Source organism: Boleophthalmus pectinirostris, unplaced genomic scaffold (assembly GCF_026225935.1).
Source record: "Boleophthalmus pectinirostris isolate CB_2022bp ecotype Guang Dong unplaced genomic scaffold, ASM2622593v1 HiC_scaffold_18, whole genome shotgun sequence".
Classification (NCBI taxonomy): Eukaryota; Metazoa; Chordata; class Actinopteri; order Gobiiformes; family Gobiidae; genus Boleophthalmus; species Boleophthalmus pectinirostris.
The window spans coordinates 28723038-28741356 of NW_026571133.1; the positions used below are offsets into that span (position 1 = coordinate 28723038).

General features: G+C 40.6%; 1 protein-coding gene across 2 annotated transcripts; it reads left to right on the top strand.

The window, feature by feature from the left end:
* The first annotated feature begins 11197 nt into the window (after nucleotides 1-11197).
* On the top strand, nucleotides 11198-17808 carry tbx3a (T-box transcription factor 3a). Of its 2 annotated transcripts, none has more exons than XM_055153660.1 (7): nucleotides 11198-12236; nucleotides 13029-13311; nucleotides 13748-13894; nucleotides 14522-14598; nucleotides 14847-15004; nucleotides 15256-15896; nucleotides 16472-17808. In XM_055153660.1, the coding sequence occupies exons 1-7, from the start codon at nucleotides 11845-11847 to the stop codon at nucleotides 16904-16906; spliced, it is 2133 nt and encodes a 710-aa protein (XP_055009635.1). In that variant the 5' UTR covers nucleotides 11198-11844; the 3' UTR covers nucleotides 16907-17808. The 2 variants fall into 2 exon arrangements, with proteins under 2 accessions (XP_055009635.1, XP_055009636.1); XM_055153661.1 differs by having other exon boundaries at nucleotides 13029-13296.
* Nucleotides 17809-18319: the final 511 nt, after the last annotated feature.

Consider the following 18319-nt stretch of genomic DNA (forward strand, 5'->3'; position numbering starts at 1 on the left):
AAACTGTTGCATGGATGTCCAGTTTTTGAATAGATGCACTGCACTCCTGGACGAGGAGAGGTTAACCAGGGTGTTAAAGCAGTTAAGGGTGGGGAGGTGCCAACTGGCAGGATTGGGTCAAAAATATTTTTTAACAACATGGATTATTAACATTTGCTTTTTTTTGTATTGAATATATGTATACTTATCTAATAATCTAATATCTTTGGTTTGTATTTCCCAAGATCTAAAGCTAGTCCTCACTTTTGTAATACAGGATTTAGAAGTAGCCATTTAGTATACGAAGTAATACAAACAGAAAAGATGCTCTAAAATCATAATGACTTGCCATTTGTAAAATGGCACGGCCGGCACGTACTGTTTTGTAATTGGCCTGTTTCCTGCAGTGGCAGACAGCAGGCAGAGCAGCCGCTGCCCAGTCAGCCCATTGATCTTTCATCAGCCCGTAGAGCAGCCTACAGAGCAGAGGCACAGAGCAGAGGCGCAGGGCAGAGGCGCAGGGCAGAAGCACACAGTAGAGGCATAGGGCGGAGGCACCGAGCACAGGGCAGAGGCAAAGAGCAGAGAGGCACAGGGCAGTGGCACAGAGGCACAGAGGCACAGAGGCACAGGGCAGAGGCACAGCGTAGAGGGCAGAGGCACAGGGCAGAGGCACAGAGCACAGGGCAGAGGCACAGCATAGAGGGCAGAGGCACAGAGGCACAGGGCAGAGGGCAGAGACACAACGCAGAGGCACAGGGCAGAGACACAGGGCAGAGGGCAGAGACACAAGGCAGAGACACAGGCCAGAGGCACAGGGCAGAGGGCAGAAGCACAGGGTAGAGGCACAGAGCAGAGACACAGGACAGAGGTATACAGAACACAGGACAGAGGGCATAGGTACAGGGTAGAGGCACAGAACAGAGGGGAGAGACACAGGGAAGAAGCACAGAGCAGAGGTATAGAGCAGAAACAGGGTGTACATACCTTTAGGGCAGCTGGAGCCTGCCTCAAATTGTTCTGTTCTCACAGTGCTCTATAAAGATGAGCTTGTACAGTTTAGCAGTTTAGGATATATATATATATATATATATATATATATATATATATATATATATATATATATATAGAGAGAGAGAGAGAGAGAGAGAGAGAGAGAGAGAGAGAGAGAGAGAGAGAGAGAGATAGATATATTGAGAGCTGCTTAGACAAATTCCATTTCACTAATAGATCACACATCACTACCCCATCGAAGTATGGGGTTCTGTTCCCTCCAATCAGCAGCTTCTCTGGGGTTGTGGGTGTGGGTGTGGCCCTGCGTGTCCCTGTGCTTTGATTGATCTGAGAGCAGCAGTGCAGGCCCTGAACTTGGTCATCTAACTGATATGTAATATAAGGACTCTTGTGAGCGGCAGCAGCTCCACTGGGAAAAGAGAGAGAGAGAACAGACTTCAGATCAGCAGATCAATTTTCACTGGACCCTGAATATTTAATGGAGGGAGTGTTGCTGGACTCACATATATGGGCTAAATGCGTGACCGAGATCCATGTTCAGTGATAGATGCTTACAAACAAACACACCACAAATTATGCACTGGTGTTTTTTAAGAGACAGCTTTGTTTTATAAAGCTAACTGGGAAATTCCTTCATAATTAGTATGTTTCTATGAACAAAAAAGGATGCCTAAAATGTTTTAATGACAAAATGCCCTACCATATCAGCAGTAATAAAAAGACACCCCTTATACAATTCCTCAGCATATTAACTATACTGTGCTTTTAGTTATGTTGTCAAGCCCTAAGGAAAAACTCAGCTGATGAATGTATCTCCTAATACAAATGTGGTGCAGGGAAACTCAGGACAGCCACTGATTGTTGTGCGTGACAAGTACGTTTCCGTACTGAGACGTTGCACAGACGCACAAGCTCACCCAAAGGGAGAGGTATGAGCAGTAATGTCTGGATCATGTTTCTGCTCACACTGAACATGTGGCTGATGAGAGACCTGGACACAACACCGGACACTACAGACAGCATGCTTCCTAACACTTAGAGAAGATATTTGACATCTAATCATCGATGCTAAATTACAACCACATCATAAAGTTTGATACTCAGACTATTCCAAAGGCAAATTTAAATTACACTGTCAATAAAATGGACACTAAATCTATCCATAACCATTTCTAAGTGGATTGGCTCTTCACGGCTATATCACCCACAGCTGACCCTAAACCTTAACCCAGATATAGGATGTTGACTTGGGTGAAACCAGAGCCCATGAGCCCAGTGTTTGTTTATTAAGCATTCTCTCCAACTGGCTGTCTCCCAAGATAGCTGTAACTGAAAGATTTTATGTAGACATTAGGGCTGGCTATCGCTGGTGAATTATTTATTGTAAAAATCTTCCCTGTCCTGATGGATGACAAAATATGTAGGACTGCTCTCTCACTGGCGACTGTTGTGCCTTAGGGCTATGATGAGTGCACTGTTAAGCACACCAACACAGAGCTTAGTAAATGAATCTATTACTCAAAACAACTACATTATTAGGAGAAAAAACATTCTGATGGAAAAATGCCTTGGTGTATGATGATGACTTAAAATTACTACTGATTTGAAAATACACTTTACCTAAAGTCAGAAAATTAGTACTGCGTTTACAATCCTCTAGCCCTTTGACATCAGTATAGTACATAGTTTTTTATTCCTCATTCTAAAACAATGGTTGACAGGTATAGTGCCCCAGCATTGTTTTAATACCAAATTTGAGGGGAAAGCTGCAATCGCAAACAGTAGGAATTTAGGCAGAGTACATAGTCAGTCATAAAGTGAACATCACTAGAAATTTGAATACTACTTTATCATAGCTTCACCTTAATTACTTTAATAACGTATGAACAAGGAGTCAAGCTATATTGAAAAAAATACTGTATTAATAATGATTTAGGGTTATTAACTAATTAATTAAAGAGTTAGGGGTAGACTAAGCCTGAAAAATTCTTAATAACCAAGTTGACCTTTATGAATGAAGTCTCTGGTTGTGTATTGTTAAGGCAATTAAATGTGTCATTATTATAAAGTGTTACTCAAATTTAAGCATTTTATAAATTAAAAATTAAAAGTGATAATGATTTGGACGTATGCTTTATATTTAATAAATCAAACAGAGAGGAAAGTGCCAAGTTAAAACCACATCAGCAACGGGTCATTAGTAACTGTGATTGATTGTTAATTTTCATTTGGAGTTTCAACAAAACAAACACATCTGTACTATGCCTGTGTAAATGTCTTGTCACAACATGGATATTGAATTAGTTTGCAGGTTTCTATCGGACAACATGGTATTTTTTCATAATGACATTTGCTAATGCCCTTGGTCGACTTGATTCTGTTGGTTTTGTCTTTGCGGCGGTGAAGGCAGCAGACAAAGAGGGGCCTGCTTATTGTCAGTGAAAGGCTGAGCCATTTTGGAAATCAGCACTTGAGATTTCTGCTGCTGCCCCTCTCTGTATTCACTTATGGCCGCTTTAGAAGGAAGGCTTCCTCTTAGCATTTCAAAGGTGAACATATGCCACCACCAGAATAACATGTCCTTTAATGTACGAGGCACAGGAAATGTATTCAAAATTTACAGTATGCAATGTAAAAAGTAAAGAAAGGTTTTTGAGCTTGAAAGTTGTGTAATAATTTATAGCAAAGTCCATGTATCGGAGTTTAAGCTAAAAGCTTCACCATTACCAGGCCAGGCTAATAATGGTGATCTATGCCTGCTAACTCAGCAAATAATCAATCATGTTCACGTTATTTACTGTAGCCATAGACTGGGATTTGCTCGGGATTTAGAGACAGTTTATGTTTTTGTCTTGAGATCGTCGAAGCTCTTCTTAAATAATCCCCCAGTACATCATATAAAATAAACTACTGGGGTGATATATCTGACAGAAACCTAACTCAAAGACAGGTGCCCTTGATCTATAGCATTTACACAGTATTTTACAAAAAGGCATCAAATTAGAATATTAAGATATTGTTAGTTGTATGGGTATAGCAGCAAGGAATGTTAAAGTTTTGTGGTTTTATGTGTGCATGTATATCATATAGGCCTATATAAAGTTAGTTCTTGAGCTAAACTAACTTTACAAGCAAAATTTTGTATTGGACCAATCAAAAGTTAGTATTTGAGTAACATCATTGTGCACAAATGATGCACATTAATTAATTCGAACACAAATGAAAAACATGACAGTCTTGAATTCAGATATCTGAACTGGAATCAGACAAAGAGACTCCACTGAGGACATTATATAGGTTTAGTGACAGACAGTCAACGCTGCAGGTAAGATATTTGTGAGCTATGAATTAATAATTCATAACAATAACTAATTGTTGAGTACGTTTTAGCCAGAGAATGCAATTTCTAGTATTAATTTAATGCTACACTTGGCAACCTATTTAAGAAGATGAAGCAGCCATTCAGCAATGACGTGGCAAGATTATTACGCTTCTTAATTAGGCTATGTTTAATGTGAAGGAAGAAAGATGGGTGAAACGCAGGTCAGAACAGTCAAGAATGACAAATGTAGGTAATATATTTTCAGATGTATAAGCCTGTATGTTTGTTCAAAAGTGACACGTGGCTTTGAATTAAATAAAGATTTTCTAGTCCCAAATCGCGGGAGATCTCCGGCTTGTTGGAGACAAATGCAGTTGGTCACGCTCCACATGCGCCTGGTCCCGTTTGTAAAATGCCCCGTGACATCAAACGCTTGTAAGTCTTTACACAAGCGGGAAGTGTCCAGAAGTGCGTCTAAATAGGTTAGCAATGACCAAACAGAGCCAGACTGCTGCTGGTGCTGCGTCTTGCCCTCAGCGATAGGTTTGTGCGCCAGGCGCCGAGCAGAATAATCTGTTTACAGTGAGCGCGTTGATGGTCATTTTTTATGATGTTGTTTAATCCACAGAGGAGGAGGGGGCGCGCTGTCTAGCACAGTCCCAGACATGCTGGCTCCAGTGGCCATCTCTATAACCCATAGGCCCTATCTGCGCTCAGGGACAGGTGTAAATCTCTCCTGCGATCTTTACTCTGCACTCTGCCTACACTCACCTGGAGGTAAATAAATGCTTTATGGCTATGCTGCAAAGAGCCTCGCGCTGGTCCTGCAGGTTTGCTCAGTCAACAGTCTAGGGAATTTGTCATTGTCATGCGCAGAGATACCAAAATCTCGGAAAATCAAACTGGCCACTTTGGTGAAATTAGTGTGTGAGTTTTATGTAGACCTACATATGCTTTATTTGAGCTACTGAAATTAAACAAGTTTCCTTCATTTTAAACTCGTTAAAGGAAGATTTTTTTTTTATTAATTACTGAGTTTTGAAATTGGCGTAGATTAAATATGAGGACTACTTATTACTTTATTGAGCATGCGCAAAAGCGTTCCAAAATGAGTTCTTATTCGAGTTTTGACAACAATGCGATAGGATTCGTGCCGCATTGTCATGAGATCCCTGCCTCACGCACAGTGTTGATGAGACCGTGTTTGTCACAGGAGAACAGGGGTGAGTGAGGTTTTATGGCAGAGTTATCCAAAGTAGGTCTATGCCACTCCTGATTAGGGATTGCACCCCAAAGATGATTGCAGACATGAGATAATGAGGTCCTGTGATAACGCAGATCTCCTTTAAGTTTTTTTTTTTTTTTCTCCCATGCATCAAGGCTGTCGCCAGTCGACAAAACCACACTGTGCGTCGGCACCACGCTACTCACTTCTCATTTGTTGAGCACAAAAGCTGATCCACCCCAAATCCACGCTAACAAACCAGGACCCAAGAGCAAATCATATAATGTTCAGTTTCATTCACTCCACTAATTAACTGGAATCCCACCTTCCTTCGAATACAGTGACCAATTAAGGTGCAATGTATGCCAAAGGTCTCCGGGCCACTCTCGGTCGCCAGAAACATTTGTGAAGGTCTGTGGCTTCACTATAGGCAATGGATCTTATTAGGCGGATGACCCCAGTGAGGAAAGGTTACAGGCTTTTCACTGCCCTCAGTTGGAAAAGCAAGATGTTTCCTAATCGGATTTTAATGGGTTGGTTGGGTCATTGGAGCTAGTGTCCTCTCGTTGCGCGCGCTGGAATGAATCTATTGGAGCAAACACGTCAGTGCCCGTATACGGTCAGTGATGTACACAAACTAAACGGAACACAACATCATAAAAAAATGTGTAAAACAAAAACATCTTAGACAAAATATGCAGTTTATAATATATCGGTTTTATGTAATTAAACTCACAATTATTAAAAGAATAGCCTATATTAGGCTATATTGTAATGTGCAGACAGCCTCACGTAATAGTGAAATAAGATACATGTATGATATGTGCGTTTAAACTTTGCATGTTGGCCTTTCTGTGTTCTATCCAAGGCTGCACTACCTGGTTCAGTCTTGGTTCAAATACTCCCCCTCATTGCCCCGAAACGTCTTTACGCAAAACATGTGTGGGAAGTACAATAACTGAAAGCACCGCTCATGACCGCATCCTACTTAGTCCGATTTTTTTCATGTGGCTTTGGTATATTGTCTAACTCAGTGAGTAAATACTGAAGCTCTCATATTTCAGATGTCACACGTGTCTGAGACTGGCAATTTGAAGTTGTAAAGTAGAAAATAAATAGCAGGTACAAAAAAAGAGAGGTCATGGATTATGGAAAGGTACGTAGACCTGTAGTGAATCAAATTTGACTCACACAGATTAGAGTATATAAAACGCTTGACACACCCAAGGCACTAATCTAAGGGAAAGAAAAGGCCGTGATGTTCAAAAGAATCACGCCTTAACCATATTATGCACCTCACGCAGAGATATAGCATGAACACCATCATAAAAGAACAGTTTTACTTTTAAATCGTGTAAAGATACACTGAGATAGGCTGTCTGTATAGTGGCCTCGGGTCACCTAGGGGTAGCCAACATTTAGCTCGTGACGTGTACGCCTCAATTGATGGATGGGTCCGTGCGCCTCACCGTGAAACACGTGGGAAATAATCAATTTACTGCACTCAAACTTTGCCGCCACTTGAGCACTGCGCGTACTCGGTCGTAGGTTATAGTTCTCACTATTGAATGGTGAAGTCACTCACTCATAAGCGAGGGTTAAAAGTACGGGGAACAGCGAAGACAAATAACCCTGAGACACGGAGATTAAAAAAAAAAAAAAAAAAAAAAAAAAAAAAAAGCGAAGAGAAGCGAAATGGCCACTCCAAAAGGAATAAACGCTTAATAAGCATAAATTACTTCTACTAAGCTTTGAAAGATAAACATTGTTTTAGCGTAAAAATAAGCGTTTAAAAAAACCAAAAACCTGCACCTATAAAATATTTGTTATATACATTACATTTGTTCATTTTAGTGAACTTTTATTAGAAAAAAAATATGCCGCGTAAATCTAATATCATAGCGTTTTGGGTTTTTTTAGATCATAGTTTTACACTAAATTAATGTCATCATAATGACTACAAACCAGGATACACTACCCACACAGTGTTGCAGAGCTAGTGAAGGTGTTTGCAGTGAGATCCTCTGTGAAAGAGGAGATTATAGGCTCAGGCCTGCACTCTGCACCTGTGGGGAGTGGCTGCCGAATCTTTCCCAAAATAACAGCAAAAACCTATCCCAGCAGGTTTGCAGCATGGTCCAACAGAAGAAAAAATGACAGAAACCCCCAGGCTAATACAAGACACCACAGCTTACCTGGAGGGTGAACTGACACCTAAGTGAGTTTTTACAAGGTCGTTTAGAGATGGACTATATCGCTGTTTATGTAACAGAACCGCACTGCTAAATTCCTTTAGTGCATTTACAGAAGTGCCTCAAAGTCATGGGCCAAACTCTGATGTGGTGAATGTGTGAGCAGGAGCACGATGCCTGAAACCTCATCATTTCCTGTTGCATGTCTCCCACATACTTAACTTGGATTTACTTTAAAAACCTGCATTGCACTTGATCCATTTACATCAATTGTCAGCTAAGTAACTACATTTCTGATTGTTGGGCCGAAAGACATAAAAGACATGTATTCACCATCTCGTCAATAGACATCAACTCTGGTTTCCTTTACCAGGCCTTTCAGACAGCATGGCACTTGCTTTTCCGCCTATGGTTTTCCATTTCAAAGCCTTCTGTCTCTATGTAAATACCAAAACACAGTAATCCAATCTGACCCCACTGCAAATTTTCCAGAAACTATTGGGGGGTAGTGGGGTTGACATGAGCCACACACTTATCCCACTTAACCTCTAGAGAGAAGCCACCCTAACCCTTCAGCCCATGATTCCCTCAGCACAGGAATGCACAGTCTTAGCCCTCTTAAAAGAGCCAGTTCTGGGCTTTGGGCTCAATGGAAAACCATATACTTTGTGAGACTGTGAAGTAAAGCACTACAAAGTCAATGTCAATGTCATGGAGGCTAAAATGGAGGGTGAGTTGAAGTGCCTTCAACTCACCCTCAGATTCACCTCATTCTCAGGGTATTACTCAAAGAAAAACAATGGGATATATATATATATATATATATATATATATATATATATATATATATATATATATATATATATATATATATATATATATATATATATATATATAATAGCCACCTGTGTTTATACACTACTTATGTCAAAATGGTATACTTAAAATATGCATTTTTTATATATTTCTTTTCTTTATTGGCATTCAGTGGTAAAAACAAATAAACCTTTTTAGCACCACCTTTTAAAAATTTGCTTCTCAGCTGTTTATTGGACCATAATAACCCACACATCTATTTAGTCACTGCAATGGGTGCAATTCAGCATCACCAGGTCAAATCCTAAATTACTGAGGAAACTGGTCTGCTTTTTGAAAGTCATTAGATCATTAATTGAACATCACCCATTTCCTTTGCGTCGGGACATTTCTAATGAGGTTTGAACTGATTATAGTAGCAGAATATACTCATCTTGTGATGTTTCCTTTCCCTATCATGATTTGTCAGGACTGATGACTTTCACAAGACAATTTGCTCCATTCAGTCGCGGTGCCACCAAGTCTGTCCATGCTTATCATTAACAATCTGCAAATAAACAGGACAGCATACATTACATCACTTGCATCTCCATGATCAATTCCAGGAATGTCTTTGAAGCGCTGCTTAATGAACCTCAACAGTGTGGCTGTTGTGTGTTGCCAGTTCAGAGGCATCATAGACCATAACCTATACCTCTCTTCTAACAAAAAGGTTATCATTGTTTTCTGGTGGTTCTCAAAGATATTTATTGATGAGGCTGGATAGCAAAGGAAAGACAGCAATGCACTGGTAAATATTTTGGTGATCTTTATAGCACTATATAGCCTAAAATACTGCTCCTTTGAAATTGGAATGCAATCTCCATTGATGAATAATTGCTGACAAAGTTAGTTTCATCTATTAGTTGTGTCAGCTCGGCCCTTTTTACAACCACTCCAAGTCCCTGAGAGCCCTAACCCTGTAAAAGTTTATACAGCATATTGACCATTTTGGGACTTGCTTAAGGTAATGAAGCCAGCTTGGCCTGGACAGAGAGGCTCCTGCCGTGTCAACACTGCTCCCTATTTGATGACACCTTCCACTAAATTGAAATGTGCTGCTAATGGGTCAGTGTGTTTAAAGAAGAGTATAAGTCAGTCATTGACACAAGACTGACCCCACGAAAAGGCCACAAAAATGCAAGAAGAAAGCAACAAATCAATATTATTTAGGCACTTCTAAAATGTACTGCTGCAACTATAATTTCCCCTCCTCTCTCCTAATTGCCAATCAGCACACACACACACACACACACCAGATATAAAAAATACACTATGACGCTCAGAAAAAGTACACATTGACATATATGCATATAGTCAAAATTAGTTACATTTGGTTTAAACAAATTAGCATGGTATTCAGGAAACTTAATAAACTAATTTACTCTCAAAACAATCTTTAAAATCTTATTGAGCAGGTTACACAAACAACACTGAACAGCGGCAGAACCATGTGTATAAAAATAAAGATAAAATTCACAACTCTTATTGGCTTGTTTTTAATATAAATAGTATGTGATAAATTAGTGGCTTCTTCTAATGATTCCAGTGCCACTGTCTTGAATTCCCACAGGTAGCCTTCTTACAATGGATGGTCAGTGTTTGCGAAGCCATAGCTGTCTCTAGTTTACTTGTGAATCTGGGGTTAAGTGACATTTTAAGGCCCACTGAAAACGTCTGGTCTGAATCCTTTTGTGCGAAGACGTTTTCACCTAGGGAGTAATGAAACCGTTTTAAGCATTGTAATGATCAATAGGTCTATGCATAAATAATGGGAATAAAATTTTCATTTCCGTAAAGCTGTAAATGCTCTGATTAAAAATGTAAAAACAATCATTTAAATCCAGGCCCTTCATTCAAATGCGCGCTAATAACAGTTGGGCTAATAAACAAGTGCGAAATATTTTACGCCCGTATAGGCTGAGGTTTCTTAATTAGGGACTACTTTTAGATCCAGGCTAAATGTAACTTGGTCGACCCCAAGAGCTCGCTATACAAAATCATAAACAAACCAATGAAACATTTTAGATGACTTAAAGCGGATGATGTGCCAGATCAAACAAAAACGCATGAGTAAGGAGCCATCTCACAGAAACACACCACCAGCAACAAAACGAAAATCACGCTATAAAAACAAGGCTGCGATTTGTCAGTCTTAGTGATTTAGAAAAGTTCAGAATAATGTAACCACTCTGGTGCAACAAGAATATGCTATTTGATATGTGAGAATGGGACGTTTGCCGTGCAGAGGCAGCGCAAGAGAGCGGACCTTCCCACTAAAAGAAGCCTCCTCTCGCGCCTCACTCGCTCTCTCCCTCGCTGGCTTTGAGTGGCCGAGAGCGCAACTTCTCTAACGATGTTGACATATTCACACAACAGAGACTTCGGTAGGGTGGTGTTTCACGGCAAACCCTTTTGAGTTTCCAAACACCTTTTTATAAGTCTGAAGCCTGTCCCCTCCACCCGACCTGTTAAAACCACGCCTACGCAACCACACAATTGGTCCGAAAGCGTCAAAGAGCCAATCAAACGTAGCGCTGCTGCTGCTCGTAACACGCAACACATCCATACAGTATGAAGCCCAATGGGCCACAGAGGCGCTAGGAAAATCACGGAGCTGGGACCTTACCACCTCTCTCTCTGGCCGTCAGCGGACTCCCTTCTCTGCACACGTCCTCTTCTGAAATGTGTGCGCGCACTCTGCTCGGAGCAGGACAACAGCGCGCGCGTGTGTGAGAGAGGGTGAGGGCACTTCTCCGCAGCAAGTTACAGGCTGGGGATTATTCGGCGCTATCGAAATATTTCAACACGTCGCCTTCGCTACCGGACACGGGCCAATAAGAAGCTGGGCATTTTAGCAGGAATGCCTGTTTTGTAAACAGCGAGGAGGAGGACGAATACATCGCAGCTAATTGAGCGACCAGTCCAAGTTGGTTAAATTCGATTCATGTTCACGACGCAGCCAGAGACACTGAAAGGTGTCCAGCCTCGAATGAGAACTGCCTTTGCCTTACCGAGATTAATGGAGAGCACTTTTGACAATCACTCTGGACACTTGTAAATTTGACAAGGTCACAGCAGATATTTACAGCGCGTACTTTTCAAAAGTGGATACGAGTTTTTGCAACATTCAAGAAGGAAGACATTATTTTCTTTTAATTCATAATCATTTGTATCGTGTGTGCTTGCCACCTACTCTGGTGTAGAAACATTCTATCAAGACTACACCGACGTCTCCATTTATTGACTGCTCCTGGATGAACTTCCTGATGAGAGATCCAGTCATACAGGGATCAAATATGGCATATCACCCATTTATACCTCACCGGGGTCCAGAATTTGCCATGAGTGCAATGCTTGGTCACCAGCCTCCTTTCTTCCCGGCGCTGGCGCTGCCTCCCAGCGGTTCCCTGTCTCTGCCGGGCGCACTAGGAAAGCCAATCATGGACCAGCTGATGGGCGCCGCAGAAAGCGGCCTACACTTCTCCTCTCTGGGACACCAAGCTGCCACTGCACACCTCCGGCCCCTCAAGACTTTGGAGCCCGAAGAGGAGGTGGAAGACGACCCCAAAGTGCATCTGGAAGCGAAGGAGCTTTGGGAGCTGTTCCACAAGAAAGGCACTGAGATGGTGATCACCAAATCCGGAAGGTGTGTGTGTGTGTGTGTGTGTGTGTGTGAGAGAGAGAGAGAGAGAGAGAGAAAGCGAGTGTGTGTGTGTGTGTGCCGAAAACAAAAGACTATTTTGTTTACATTTGATCAAGTTATACTACATGTTATATTTTAATAGTATTTAAGATGTGGTGTGGCAGTTTTGTTACTTTTACTCTTAATGGGCCTACTACTTCTTAATCCATGTCCGTAATGTGAGCACAATTTATATTTCGCTTCACATGCCATGGCTATAAATTTAGACCAATTTAAACAAATTGACGGAAAGCTTTAAAAATAATTGCTTAGTTAAGCCGTTATAGTCCAAATCCAAGACAACAGGTATCAAATAATAAATATATATTTTTAAAAAGGCGTAGGTGTAGAAAATGTGAATTCTTAGTGGTGTTAGAATTAGCTAAATAAGATTTAAAGAGTCAATAGTAAATTATATTTCACGCCATAAAAATAACCATTTGGAATAAAAGGGCTAAAACATGTTAAAACGAAATAAAAAAAATCGTGACTTTTTTGGAAACCTCGTCAGTGTAGGATCGTTTTTAAATTGCACAACAGCAAAACATAAAATGTTCCCACTACAAACTGAAGCTTTGCCTGTGTGCATTTGTAGTAGCCCAAAAATAGAGAGAAATAAAAGTGCGAAATTTCTAATTGTGAGTGTAGGAGAATTGTTGGATTTAATTTAATTATTTGCCAGGACTGGACTCATAACATTTTTGACACAAATTATTTTGTCTGACAGAAAACTCATACAGTTTCCTTTTGTCACAGGCGAATGTTCCCTCCATTCAAAGTTCGCTGCACGGGGCTGGACAAAAAAGCCAAATACATTTTGCTAATGGATATAGTAGCAGCAGACGACTGCAGGTACAAGTTCCACAACTCTCGCTGGATGGTGGCAGGAAAGGCCGACCCCGAGATGCCAAAAAGGATGTACATTCATCCAGATAGCCCGGCCACTGGAGAGCAGTGGATGTCCAAAGTTGTCAATTTTCACAAACTCAAGCTGACTAACAACATCTCAGACAAGCATGGATTTGTAAGTTCCACTAATGTATGTCAATTTTCTATTTATCATCTTTATCACATTATTACATGTTTTTTTACTGTCATTATTAAGCCTAACCAGTGCAAATAGTAGGTCAAATGAAATGTTGTGATTTCATAATTCATATTGATAACAAAACGTTATGAATTGTTGTGTATTTAAGGTGTAGATGTGTTTCTCATTATTCACAGAACAACACACTTTCAAACATAATGTAAATCTGTTAAGATAAAGAGACAAAGTTATTTTGCGCACTGTCTGATCAAGGTGCTATACTTCCTCTTTGTGCGGTATAGATTGGAATTAATTAATTTAAGTGGATTTGGGTTTATCCTATATAATCTTGGATTTAATGTGCAACAACAACCATGCTAATGTAAATGCTACATAGAAGACCACACGGACTATTACTTAATGAGTGTGTTCTTTTTGTGTTTTACAGACCATCCTTAACTCTATGCATAAATACCAGCCGCGCTTTCACATTGTACGGGCTAATGATATCCTCAAATTGCCCTACAGTACGTTCAGAACGTACGTATTCCCAGAGACTGACTTCATCGCAGTGACTGCGTATCAAAATGACAAGGTATGAACGACCATAACCTGTGCGCTTTTGGCGCGTTCTGGTAGATGAATAATCCACGTTTTGCCCTTCTCTGATTTTCGTGTCTCCTCTACGCAATTTTTTATCAAATAAATTGTGAAAGACGTCACGTTTGTTGCAGGCTTTGAGTGGGTTTTACTAAAGGGATGATATTGCCTATTCAGCAATTCATATTTCTAAGGTAATGGCAGGCTAGATACCTTGCTTTTATTTAATCACGTGGAAAGGATTTGGCGCAAACCCAGACTGTGTTGCTATGCCTCTGTATAAGTGGAGGGAAAGAGGGGCAAACACTGCACGCTTGAATGGAGAAAAAGAAAGTGTGCAGACCTTTTTGCTGGTGTCTAACTGCACTGTCAACCTTCGTCATCAGATGTGAAATTATGAAGGGCTACATGTGCGCACAGAGGCATGGGTGACAGGGACGTTATATGGGTCGTCCGCAAATTTCAATAGATGCTGAAGAAAAGTTTCAAAAGAAAGAAAATTACTAAACTGTATTACGTTTGCTGGTGTAAAATCTCGCGCGTTTTAGCCCACAAGATTGCTTCACATTTCTTCATCATTTAAAAAAGTAGGCTCATAAGTATTTGTGTTTGTTCATTTCAGATAACTCAGCTCAAAATTGATCATAATCCGTTTGCGAAAGGATTTCGGGACACTGGCAATGGCAGACGAGAAAAAAGGTAAGTTGAAAAAAGAACGACCAAACGAAGTATACATATCTTTATTTGCTTGGAAAGTTGTGACTTTAAGGAACATATAGGCTTGACGCAGGTAGCCTCGTTATGACATAATATTGATGTAGCCCATGTAAAAGGTTCGTAAACGCCCCTGACTTCGTGTTCTCACCTGCAGCATCTGTCTTTACGCCCCACATCAGTCTGTGTGTTTGGGTTGGGGGGTGCTTAATAATGTGCGTCCTTGTGCACAGGAAACAGCTGGCCTTGCAGTCCATGCGCTCCTATGAGGACCAGCAGAAAAAGGACAACGGTGCATCAGACGACTCCTCAGGAGAACAGCCGTCTTTTAAGTGTTTTGGCCAGGCATCGTCTCCCGCCGTGTCCACTGTGGGCCCCCCACATGTTAAAGGTATGCGCTCAAACTCTATATTCAGCTTGCACCAACCAGAACAAGTGCAATGTGATCTTGGCTTGTTTATTTTGTTAACAAGTGACAAAAATCTCACCCTCACGTCATTCATTTACATCATCAATCGCGAAGTTAAATTTTATTCCACTTAATGCAAAGTGTTTGTCGGGATCATTCCAATCACCCAACTAGGAGTAGGCAACCTCTCCTGTCTCAGAGGGTCATAATTATAATCTGCCATTTATTTTTAGATTTCGGTGACAGCGATGAAGACAGTGATGACGATAGCAAAGACGGACATCTCAAAGATGGCCCCGACTCTAATAAGATTTCCACTACCACGGAAGACGGGAAGGAGCATGAGGCAAGCCCAGCCAAGTGCAACCCTTTTAGTAACAGTGACTCCAGCAGCAGAGCGCGCGATGCCGGCTCCAGAACTGAGAAAAGTCAGGCTGATTCTAGACAGAGCCCTGTCACGGTCATCTCCAGCACTACGCGCTCCGCAGAGGACATCAAAAGCCCCAATCTAGAGCAGTCCAAAACAGACGAGTGCCGCTCTTTGAAGGACAGCTTTATGCCTTTAACCGTTCAGACCGACAATTCGCACTTGGGCCACGGGCACTTGCATAACTTTGGATTTCCCCCTGGTCTAACAGGACAGCAATTCTTTAATCACCTCGGCAACGCACACCCGTTTCTCTTGCACCCGGGTCAGTTCAACATGGGAAGCGCGTTCTCAAATATGGCTGCGGGCATGGGGCCCCTCCTGGCAGCTGTATCTTCAGCAGGAGTGAGTACCATGGACACAACCAGCATGGCTTCTCCCCCACAAAGCCTGACAGGAACACCAGGCCTGCCATTCCATCTGCAACAACACGTCTTGGCATCACAGGTAAAACCAGTTCCTGTAATATCACATGCTATGTGGCCTCAGAGCTACCTGTTAGGTATTTAATAGTGGCCCCAGTCCAAGCATTGTAATTTGGGTTGGTACAAGAAAACTCTGTGCGTTTTCTGTGACCATGTGCACATATGGGTTTAGAAGTTATGCTCATGGCTACACATTTGACTATTTAAGGAAACACGCAGAGGCGTTAAACCTTGTGTTAATGTTATTAAAAGCTGTGTTTACACAGTATTCCAACGAATCACTATAAGAAGTGTGTTGCGTTAATAAAACTTGTCTGTCAGTTCAGTCTGTTCTCAAAGTAAAAAATAATGCACGTACAAAAATTATTCTGCTGTAAACGTTTTTGGAAACAAAAACAAAACAAAACAAAAACAAAACAAAACAAAAAACAAACAAAACAAAAAAAAACATCTATCCATGCAGCGTTACGATTTTGCCCGAATAATACCGACACGTGTAGGTCAAGAGATAATAGGTTAATTGCGTTGGCTGTTCCTATAATGTATTTGCTTTTTTGTACTTGTACGTTTATAAATATATTTATGTGTGTATTTCAGGGCCTGGCTATGTCTCCGTTTGGTGGTCTGTTCCCCTATCCATACACATACATGGCTGCTGCGGCCGCGGCCTCTTCTGCAGCCTCTTCTTCTGTGCATAGACATCCACTTCTGAACGCAGTACGACCTAGACTCAGGTATAGTCCTTACTCGCTGCCCATGACAACGCCGGACAGCACGCTACTCACCACGGCTATACCCTCTATGGCCAGCGGAGGCTCCGAGCTCAAAGCCAGCAGCCCCGTGTCTGCAGTGACGCTGGACTCTACTTCAGAAGTAACCAGTCATTCATCCACTATCTCTTCTGGCTCAGTGTCATTGTCTCCAAAAACTCTATCATCAGAGAAAGACGCTGCAAACGAGCTGCAAAGCATCCAGCGTTTGGTCAGTGGCCTGGACTCCAGTCAGGACCGGCCCAGAAGTGGTTCTCCATAGGGTCCATTGATGGAAAACCAATTATGTTTTGATGTTGCTTTGGAAGATGAAGATTTTTGGACATATTTAGATGAATACCAGTTAAAAACAAACTATTAACTGTTTTATTTTCTGAAATGCACTTTGGTTAAACACACTTGCTATGTTTATGATTTGTTTTGTTAAATTAAACCACACGTTTCTTGTCATTTGAATACCATATAAGTATTGGATGTCAATGACCTACGACTTGTTCGGGTGAACCTGCTGCTTTGTCCTTCAGATCTGAACGTAAATCGGTTGTGTTGTATATGCATTCATTTGTACAAGCGTTGGTCCTACATTTAAACACTGCTGTATTTTCATTGGCATAAGACGCGCGTTATTCGCGGGTAGGCCTAACTGGCCAAAACGCTGCATGCCCTTAAACTTTACAATTACCATATTACTTTCAAAATATTGTATCCTTTTTTATTTCTAATTGGTGACTAAACTCGTAGCCCTCGCACGCGTCTAATGCAAAGGGAAGCATACAATAAACAAAGAGAGTAAGAGTAAATGAAGTATTGAATATTGGTGTACATAAGGATAAATAAAATATTTATGTAATTATTTCATATTGTTATTGCGTGTAAATACAACAAGTAGTATGTTTTTAGGGATCAGTTTAATTTATTGTTAATATAGCCAATAGGCCTACCTACCTGTGTAAAGATCATTTGTGGGGTTATATTTTTCTTATGTTGCCACTTGCATTTATTCCCTCATCTTTTTAAAATGGACTTGAATCCCCTTAAATGTTCTCACTCTCGTGTGCCATTGTGTTTTCACGTGTTCTTGTGCGTAAAGTGCTACTGTTTTCAAAAGGCGAGAACGCACTGCACCAATGGCTTCAGAAAATAAACGTTGAATATCAGGTCAAAGCGCACTATATATATATATATATATATATATATATATATATATATATATATATATATATATATATATATATATATATATATATATATATATATATATATATATATATATATATATATATAATTTTTTTTTTTTTTTCCAAACTAGGCAAATATGCCGCATAATTAAAATAAAAGGAAGGGTTCTTAAGTTTTCATGATTGGTTACGTTGCTTCGGATTTATGTCTAGTTTACATCTCTCGTGATCTTGAACGTTTCAATAAAACATTCAAATGTCACTGTGGGCAGTTAATCTGTGTTTATTTTTTGAAAGAACAATTAAAAGCAACTCCCAGGGGAAAAAATGCCCTATGGTCCTATAGTGTTTGAAGAGGATTCCCTACGACCTGCTGTCTTGCAGATTGGTTTAAATAGGTTGTAGTTTGGTTTCAGTCATAATTAGAATTATTAATAAACTCCCCACTTATCCTTCTATGAAACACAGACACAGATATTTGGAAATAATTCTCTAGC

Bases quoted from the DNA above. Each gene is read 5' to 3' on its own strand.
- tbx3a (XM_055153660.1), top strand. From the start codon at position 11,845: ATGAACTTCCTGATGAGAGATCCAGTCATACAGGGATCAAATATGGCA. The intron at 13,312-13,747 runs GTATGTCAATTT...TGTGTTTTACAG, and splicing joins GATTTGTAAGTTCCACTAAT to ACCATCCTTAACTCTATGCA. The intron at 15,005-15,255 runs GTATGCGCTCAA...ATTTATTTTTAG, and splicing joins GGGCCCCCCACATGTTAAAG to ATTTCGGTGACAGCGATGAA.